The sequence below is a fragment of the Bufo gargarizans genome, chromosome 7 (assembly GCF_014858855.1).
Source record: "Bufo gargarizans isolate SCDJY-AF-19 chromosome 7, ASM1485885v1, whole genome shotgun sequence".
Classification (NCBI taxonomy): domain Eukaryota; kingdom Metazoa; phylum Chordata; class Amphibia; order Anura; family Bufonidae; genus Bufo; species Bufo gargarizans.
This window is the reverse complement of record NC_058086.1, coordinates 170,533,245-170,542,726: the sequence shown is the minus strand read 5'-3', so window position 1 is coordinate 170,542,726 and position 9,482 is coordinate 170,533,245. Positions and strand designations below refer to the sequence as shown.

Sequence of the window (9,482 nt, the reverse complement as noted above, 5' to 3'; positions counted from 1 at the left end):
TTTTATATCTCTTTTTATATTTTGTGTTTTAACTATTTTTATATTTAATCTTTATCCCTTTGTTCTGATCAGTCACCTGTATAATGGTGCACACATGTGCCGCGGGCACAGCTGCTGGCACTCTGCATTCACATGCTCAGTACCCACTGTATTTACAGTGACACGGTGTCCTTTCTCAGTTGAGTGTGCACTCCCCTCCAGTCCTCCCAGCTCCACACCCCTATGTGCTCTCCAGCAGTCTGTTCACACTCCCCTCCCTGCCTGGAACAGATGCAGCATTGAGCAGCACGTGAGCTTCATATGACAGCAGCAGCAGCAGCTGGTTCACTTGGCACTGGGCGTGCTGCTGTCACAGGGAGGGACACACCACCGCTACCCCCCACCAATGAGCACACCACATCCCCTCCCATCCATTTAACTAGAAGCTGGAGCTCATAACACCATCATATCCATGCAGAGCAGCAGACACTGCTCACACACTGAGGCTCTGACCACCTGAAGCCCTCACCTGTGCCCACAGGAATACCGCAGGAGACCCCGTCTCTACTGCATGGACTATCTGCTCTGCTCTACACTTTGGTGGATTTAACTTCATTTGGCATGGAAAGAATCCCCAGTGCCCAGCCTCCCCCTGCTTGTCTGGAGAGATCTACCTCCTTGTCTGGGTAAGTGCTCTTCTGTGTCTGGAATCCTAGAAACCTGTGCAATCTGCAGTTTCATCAAGAAATGTGCCCGGCATGTAACGGACAAGAACTAATTACAGTGAGAGGCAATAAGTTCTGCTCCACGCTATCCCAATGACTTAGCCTGGAATGTGCAGCCATTTGTCTGATACCTATAGTCTTCTTACAGGGATACATTGTTGTAAATGGAGCCTAAGGATATAGGAACCTCCACCGATACATTGTAGACGTCCTATAGGTTCCTAAGTGGATACACTATATGGCAGGCATATAGGATCTTGCAGTGTATGGGATGGCAGAACTACCTGGTTCTCAGTGAGATGTTGTAGCAATCGATATGGATTATATCCCAACAACACATGGTAACAATATGTAGCAAACAGCGTGGGTTATATGGCATCTTGATACATGGTAACAATCATTAGCACAACCATCATCTCAGTCTACGATCAACTTGATGACATAATAATATTTTAACATTAATTCTTCTTTACAACATTGTTGCAGTTTTTCATTTTCTTGACTTGTGGCCATTTTCTTGTAGGATGGATTTTTCCCACATGTATCCGGTTTTCAAAAACAGGAAAGGTCTGAAGCGATGCGAGGATGGCAAGGTGAGGACTTTTCCAAAACTTTTCTAACTCTATGGAATTATAGCATTGCTTTGAAGCCTGTGATTTGTGCTCATTTGCATTGCATTTGGCTCTTCTACCTTATATGTGTGCAGATCTTGGTGCTGCAGTTTAAGAGATACAAGGAGTTAAATCTTTGTCTATCAGCCCAATAGATTTTGCGGCTTGTTTGGTTTCAGTTTGCTGGCCAATGATGCATGTGGTGTCTGTACATTGTGTACTCTGCAGCCCGTCTGCACGTTTGCCTACATGTTCCTTGTGGGGTGTGTATGATTAGAGTCTCACGTGTACCATCACATGTAAAGTTTGCTTTTTGCAATATCCCAGTCTGAACACTAGGGGGCGCTTCGCCATTCAGTCTGCCTGGCCTGCATTGGTGTGACATGGATATGTCTTTTCTTAACAGGAAACTTACAAGCTCCCTCACCGACTTATTGAGAAAAAAAGACGCGATAGGATTAATGAATGTATTTCCCAACTGAAAGACCTGCTGCCGGAGCACCTCAAGCTGACGGTAAGTGACTGCGGAGAAGACATGGCTGAAAGGGATGTAGACTGTGGCCACTTTGCAGAATTGAAAGGGTTTTTCCTAATGGCGATACCGCACGTGTTCATGGCTGGTGCATGTGACAACCACGCGATGTGTTCAGCAGCCTTGTGACCACCACGCTGCGCGCTCCTGCTCTGAAACTGATTGTAGACTGCCGTGTGACAAGGAGCCGCCTTATATAACCCTTGTATTAGCCTTAAGGGCTGACCTCGCTACTACCAGGTGACAACTTGCGCAATGTAAGATGAGAATCAATAATGACATGGCTCTATATCCTGGTCCCAAGAGCTTGCAGTCAAAACAGAAGACCTTTTCAACTGTCCAGCTATGCGCCCAATCCTATTTCAGAGTTACTTCTATGGCTGCCACTACAACTGTCACACGGGGTTGTCACCCAGTCCTTCCAGACTCGGGAATCACAGGTTTTCATAAATCTCCACTTATCTGGGTAGATTTGTCTGGGAAAGCTGGGCGACCTCCTCTGTTGGAGTGTAATGATGTCTCAAGAGGTCTATGTTACTGGGTCAGATCATGGGCTCATCAAGATACCTCTAGTTGCCCCCTTAGGATTGGGAAGAGTTGGCGTCTGACTTTGTGTATGTCTGTGTTCTCGATAAATGTTGGTTACTAATCGAATCCCTTTTTCCTTCAGACACTGGGACATCTTGAGAAAGCTGTGGTCCTGGAACTGACCCTTAAACATGTGCAGTCCTTATCGAACCTGATCGAGCAGCAACAGCAGCAGATCCTAACACTTCAGAAGGGTCAGTATCTCTTCTGGTCTCCAATACTACCCTACAGACCACTCTGTCTGGTACTGAAAGCTTGGGCCTTGATCTAGGCACAAGATGCAGGACACATGTGGGAACCATGTTCTCTCATGGGGTAAAACCTTCATGCCAGTTATGCCCTGCCTGGCCATGTGAATGGTCAGTGGTCAGACCCTATTGGTATGAGGTAATGGGACTATGGGGAAGAGGATGCTAGTGAGACTTTGCAGGCAGGGTCACAGTCCCGTTGAAGGATCTGAGGTCATATAAGATGGGGCCAGGGGCTATTCATAGTATTCAGGATATTGGGCAGAGTAGATGGGCCAAATGGTTCTTATCTGCCGACACATTCTATGTTTCTATGTCTATAATCCTATTGCACTTCATTGATTTATCTGACACCTCCTTTTTCCAGGTGGGTCACCCCTAAGCAGCAAATCCTCAGAAGAGATGTTTCGCTCAGGGTTCCAGCTGTGTGCAGAAGAAGCTTTAAGATTCCTGCAAGGAGGAGAGACGCGTGAACTTGTAGCTCATCTTCATCGCGTGGCCTCCGATTTCAGCCACAGTCCCTCCAGAGTTGCCAAACTGGATGAAAAACCCAGTCCTAAGGCTCAGGCCACCAACTGCGTCCCTGTGATTTGCCGCGCTGCACCCCTCCAATCCGGAGAGCAGAGTGGCACCGACACAGACACTGACAGTGGGTATGGAGGAGAAGTGGAAAAGGCAGATTCCCATCAGGAACAAGGTGGCGTCATTAAGGAAGACTCCTCTGGATCCCCCACCCTAGACAGGGTCATCAAGCAGGAACATGAGGAAATTCCAAAAAAGAGGCCCAGACTGGAGACCACAGATGGTGACTCCAGATTCTGCAACAATGACCTTTCTTCAGTGGGGTCTTACCCTTCTCATCCACCCTTTTGCTTCCCCTTTTATTTGATACCCCCTACACCCTCTGCCTATTTGCCCATGCTGGAAAAATGTTGGTACCCAGGATCTATGCCTATGTTGTATCCCAACTTATCCCAGTCCGGACTGCTGAGTCAGGATAGCGTCCCCCAAGTTCACTCTCCAGCAATGTCATCCATGGACTCCTCTGCCTTACTGCAAGCACTTAAACAGGTACCCACCGTGGGTGCAGACCCCAAAGACTGAGGATGGAGGAGAAGAAAAAAAAACTCTGCTTGTACTACTATTGCAAAAAACCATTCTGGGCCCCCTTCCAGTATGAGACTCCGCTAAAGAAACTGGGGTCCACCAGGATGAAACTCTGAATGGTGGCGACCACCTCTTTGGGATGAGGACCCTTTGAGTGAACATGGTATTAAAGGTTGTCCACCAGGAAGAGAAGACAGTCTTGTGCCAAGGCTGTGGAATTACAAGACGTGTGGCGGTAGCTTAGTCCAACAAATGTGGCAGAACTGGGAGACGATGGACAGGTCCGGCCCATCCCGGTTAAACCAAGACCTTGAAAATGTAAAGGAACCTTTTTGCAGCACTGAAGATAAAAGGGCTTCATGAACTTGTTCAGCGCCTACGACCTGCCAGCCCTTGCTTCACTTGCCCCACAGGATGGGGATGGAGGCTCCAGTACATAGCACTTTATATTAGTATATTAGATCTGCTTCCTCTCCTGCTGGATTCTTGCCCAGTTTCCGGGCTTAAGGGGAGAATGTCGTCAAGAAATAAAAAAAAAGTTATTTTTGAGAAAAAAATAAAATAAAAAGTTTATTTGACAAAATGTTGTGGCCTTTTAATTCCAAATGTACACGAGCAGGGAGTCTAGCAGGGCAGCAGAGGACTCTCTCCAACCTTCGCCCCCTCCCTTGCACTCCCGGGGTCAGTGTGACACGTACGCAAGGTGTGTGACTCATTCATCCAGGTGCATATAACAATAGGTCCTTTCTCCGGAACTCAGCAGGGGAGGGGTTAAGCGAAGGAGTTGGGGCTGCCAGCTTATGGCACTTTGATGTCAGGCAGACAGCTCAGTTCCCCTTCACTTGTTTTGACAGTGTCACCTCCCTGTCACCCTGTGCATGTTGACACAGTCAGGCTTCCGAATGTTGCTTTCATGTGCAGCCTGAGGCTAAATGTATCCCCTGCTTCCTGGAATGAGACGTGACTGGCAAGCATTCAACAGCAGCTTGCTGACGCTGTGCACTCTAATCCACCTCCCTCACTTTGCACCTTGCTCCTTTTACTTCACACCCCTGAGTGTGCACTTTCACTGAAAGACCTTCCCTTGTGCGACAGACACTGCACAAGACTATAAAGTCTGAGAGTGATCACACGCACATGAACAGTGCACCCAGTGACGCATTTGGGGTGTTGGGAGAGGGTCACACAGCTGGGTTCACACTTTGCAGCAGGGCTTTGTATTTGTGTTTACTAGAACACGGGCAACGGACATAAAGGAAAGGACGATGCCCCCAAAAAGTGCAACACAGGCTCAAAAATGCACCGCAAGACTGTGAAAGAAAAGCGTCCGGTCCCCATGATTCCAAGGGCAACATCTGCCTGGTGCCGAGAAAGCGGGAGAACATCCTGATTACAGCAGAACGAGAGAAATCCACTAAAATAACATCTAAAACCTAAAAGACATAATTGTAGTTATCCAAATTATATATTATAGTATTATAATGGTTATACTCCTGTACATAGGAGCAGTATTATAATAGTTATATTCTTGTACATAGAAGCAGTATTATAGTAGTTATACTCCTGTACACAGGGGGCAGTATTATAGTAGCTATATTCTTGTACATAGGAGCAGTATTATAGTAGCTTATAATTCTTGTACATAGGGGGCAGTAATGTATAAGTAGCTTATATGCTTGTATATATGAGGCAGTAGTATAGTAGTTTATATTCTTGTACATAGGAGCAAGTATTATAGGCAGTTATATGCTTGTATATAGGAGGCAGTATTATAGGAGTTATATTCGTGACATAGGAGCAAGTAGTATAGTAGTTAGATTCTTGTACAGAGGGGGCAGGATTATAGTCATTACTATTATGGTACATAGGAGGCAGTATTACAGTAGTTATATTCTTGTTATAGAGGAGGCAGTATTATAGTAGTTCTATTCTTGTACATAGGAGCAGTAGTAGAGTAGTTATATTCTTGTAACATAGGAGCAGTATTATAGTAGTTTATTCTTGATCATAGGAGCAGTATTATAGTAGTTATATTCTCGTACATAGGAGCAGTATTATAGTAGTTCTATTCTTGTACATAGGAGGCAGTATTATAGTAGTTATAATTCTCGTACATAGGAGCAGTATTATAGTAGTTATATTCTCGTACATAGGAGCAGTATTATAGTAGTTAGATTCTTCTACATAGGAGGCAGTATTATAGTAGTTATATTCTTGTCATAGGAGGCAGTAATATAGTAGTTATATTCTTGTACATAGGAGGCAGTATTATAGTAGTTATATTCTTACATAGGATGGCAGTATTATAGTGTTATTCTTGTACTAGGAGCAGTATTATAGTAGTTATATTCTTGTACATAGGAGCAGTATTATAGTAGTTAGATTCTTGTACATAGGAGGCAGTATTATAGTAGTTATATTCTTGTACATAGGAGGCAGTATTATAGTAGTTAGTATTCTGTACATAGGAGCAGTATTATAGTAGTTATGTTCTTGTACATAGGAGGCATGATTATAGTAGTTATATCTTGTACATAGGAGGCAGTATTATAGTAGTTATAGTCTTGTACATAGAAGCAGTATTATAGTTAGTTTTATATTCTTGTACATAGGAGGCAGTATTATAGTAGTTATATTCTTGTACATAGGAGCAGTAGTATAGTAGTTATATTCTTGTACATAGGAGCAGTATTATGTAGTTATATTCTTGTACATAGAGCAGTATTATAGTAGTTATATTCTTGTACATAGGAGGCAGTATTATAGTAGTTATATTCTTGTACATAGGAGCAAGTATTATAGTAGTTATATTCTTGTACATAGGAAGCAGTATTATAGTAGTTATATTCTTGTACATAGGGAGGCAGTATTATAGTAGTTATATCTTGTACATAGGAGCAGTATTATAGTAGTTAGATTCTTGTACATAGGAGGCAGTATTATAGTAGTTATATTCCTTGTACATAGAGCAGTATTATAGTAGTTATATTCTTGTACATAGGAGCAGTATTATAGTAGTTATATTCTTGTACATAGGAGGCAGTATTATAGTAGTTATATTCTTGTACATAGGAGCAGTATTATAGTAGTTATATTCTTGTACATAGGAGCAGTATTATAGTAGTTATATTCTTGTACATAGGAGCAGTATTATAGTAGTTATATTCTTGTACATAGGAGGCAGTATTATAGTAGTTTATTCTTGTACATAGAAGCAGTATTATAGTAGTTATATTCTTGTACATAGGAGGCAGTATTATAGTAGTTATATTCTTGTACATAGGAGGCAGTATTATAGTAGTTATATTCATTCATAGGAGCAGTATTATAGTAGTTATATTCTTGTACATAGGAGGCAGTATTATAGTAGTTATATTCTTGTACATAGGAGCAGTATTATAGTAGTTATATTCTTGTACATAGGAGGCAGTATTATAGTAGTTATATTCTTGTACATAGGAGCAGTATTATAGTAGTTATATTCTTGTACATAGGAGCAGTATTATAGTAGTTATATTCTTGTACATAGGAGCAGTATTATAGTAGTTATCTTGTACATAGGAGCAGTATTATAGTAGTTATATCTTGTACATAGGAGCAGTATTATAGTAGTTATATTCTTGTACATAGGAGCAGTATTATAGTAGTTATATTCTTGTACATAGGAGCAGTATTATAGTAGTTATATTCTTGCATAGGAGCAGTATTATAGTAGTTATATTCTTGTACATAGGAAGTATTATAGTAGTTATATTCTTGTACATAGGAGCAGTATTATAGTAGTTATATTCTTGTACATAGGAGGCAGTATTATAGTAGTTATATTCTTGTACATAGGAGCAGTATATAGTAGTTATATTCTTGTACATAGGAGGCAGTATTATAGTAGTTATATTCTTGTACATAGGAGGCAGTATTATAGTAGTTATATTCTTGTACATAGGAGCAGTATTATATTAGTTATATTCTTGTACATAGGAGCAGTATTATAGTAGTTATATTCTTGTACATAGGAGGCAGTATTATAGTAGTATATTCCTTGTACATAGAAGCAGTATTATAGTAGTTATATTCTTGTACATAGGAGGCAGTATTATAGTAGTTATATTCTTGTACATAGGAGGCAGTATTATAGTAGTTATATTCTTGTACATAGAGGCAGTATTATAGTAGTTATATTCTTGTACATAGGAAGCAGTATTATAGTAGTTATATTCTTGTACATAGGAGGCAGTATTATAGTAGTTATATTCTTGTACATAGGAGCAGTATTATAGTAGTTATTATTCTTGTACATAGGAAGCAGTATTATAGTAGTTATATTCTTGTACATAGGAGGCAGTATTATAGTAGTTATATTCTTGTACATAGGAGGCCAGTAATTATAGTAGTTATGATTCCTTCTACATAGGAGGCAGTATTATAGCTAGTTACTATTCTTGTACATAGGAGGCAGTATTATAGTAGTTATATTCCTTGTACATGGAGGCAGTATTATAGTAGTTATATTGCTTTGTACATAGGAGCGAGTATTATAGCTAGTTATATTCTTGTACATAGGAGCCGTATTCTGTAGTTCTATTCTGTAAGGAGGCAGTATTCTAGTAGTTTATTCTCGTACATAGGCAGGCATTATAGTCGTTATATTCTTGTACAGAGGAGCACAGTATTTATAGTAGTTATATTTGTCATCCATAGGAGCAGGTATTCTAGTAGTTATATTCTTGTACATAGGAGCAGTAATATAGTAGTTATATTTCTTCGTACATAGGAGGCCGTATTATAGTAGTTTCTATTCTTGTACATCGGAGGCAGTATTATAGTAGTTATATCTTCGTACATAGGAGGCAGTATTATAGTAGTATATTCTTGTACATAGGAGCAGTATTATAGTAGTTATTCTTGTACATAGGAGCAGTATTATAGTAGTTATATTCTTGTACATAGGAGCAGTATTATAGTAGTTATATTCTTGTACATAGGAGCAGTATTATAGTAGTTATATTCTTGTACATAGGAGGCAGTATTATAGTAGTTATATTCTTGTACATAGGAGCAGTATTATAGTAGTTATATTCTTGTACATAGGAGCAGTATTATAGTAGTTATATTCTTGTACATAGGAGGCAGTATTATAGTAGTTATATTCTTGTACATAGGAGCAGTATTATAGTAGTTATATTCTTGTACATAGGAGCAGTATTATAGTAGTTATATCTTGTACATAGGAGCAGTATTATAGTAGTTATATTCTTGTACATAGGAGCAGTATTATAGTAGTTATATTCTTGTACATAGGAGCAGTATTATAGTAGTTATATTCTTGTACATAGGAGCAGTATTATAGTAGTTATATTCTTGTACATAGGAGGCAGTATTATAGTAGTTATATTCTTGTACATAGGAGCAGTATTATAGTAGTTATATTCTTGTACATAGGAGCAGTATTATAGTAGTTATATTCTTGTACATAGGAGCAGTATTATAGTAGTTATATTCTTGTACATAGGGCAGTATTATAGTAGTATATTCTTGTACATAGGAGCAGTATTATAGTAGTTATATTCTTGTACATAGGAGCAGTATTATAGTAGTTATATTCTTGTACATAGGAGCAGTATTATAGTAGTTATATTCTTGTACATAGGAGCAGTATTATAGTAGTTATATTCTTGTACATAGGAGCAGTATT

At 40.0% G+C, this 9,482-nt stretch overlaps 1 protein-coding gene across 1 annotated transcript; it reads left to right on the top strand.

Annotated features, from left to right (window-relative positions):
• Window positions 1–358: 358 nt before the first annotated feature.
• On the top strand, window positions 359–4,368 carry BHLHE40 (basic helix-loop-helix family member e40). The gene is made up of 5 exons (XM_044301022.1): window positions 359–665; window positions 1,228–1,297; window positions 1,722–1,829; window positions 2,518–2,629; window positions 3,051–4,368. The coding sequence occupies exons 1-5, from the start codon at window positions 601–603 to the stop codon at window positions 3,785–3,787; spliced, it is 1,092 nt and encodes a 363-aa protein (XP_044156957.1). The 5' UTR covers window positions 359–600; the 3' UTR covers window positions 3,788–4,368.
• The last annotated feature ends 5,114 nt before the right edge of the window (window positions 4,369–9,482 follow it).

Bases quoted from the DNA above. Each gene is read 5' to 3' on its own strand.
- BHLHE40 (XM_044301022.1), top strand. From the start codon at position 601: ATGGAAAGAATCCCCAGTGCCCAGCCTCCCCCTGCTTGTCTGGAGAGA. The intron at 1,298-1,721 runs GTGAGGACTTTT...TTTTCTTAACAG, and splicing joins AGCGATGCGAGGATGGCAAG to GAAACTTACAAGCTCCCTCA. The intron at 1,830-2,517 runs GTAAGTGACTGC...TTTTTCCTTCAG, and splicing joins CGGAGCACCTCAAGCTGACG to ACACTGGGACATCTTGAGAA.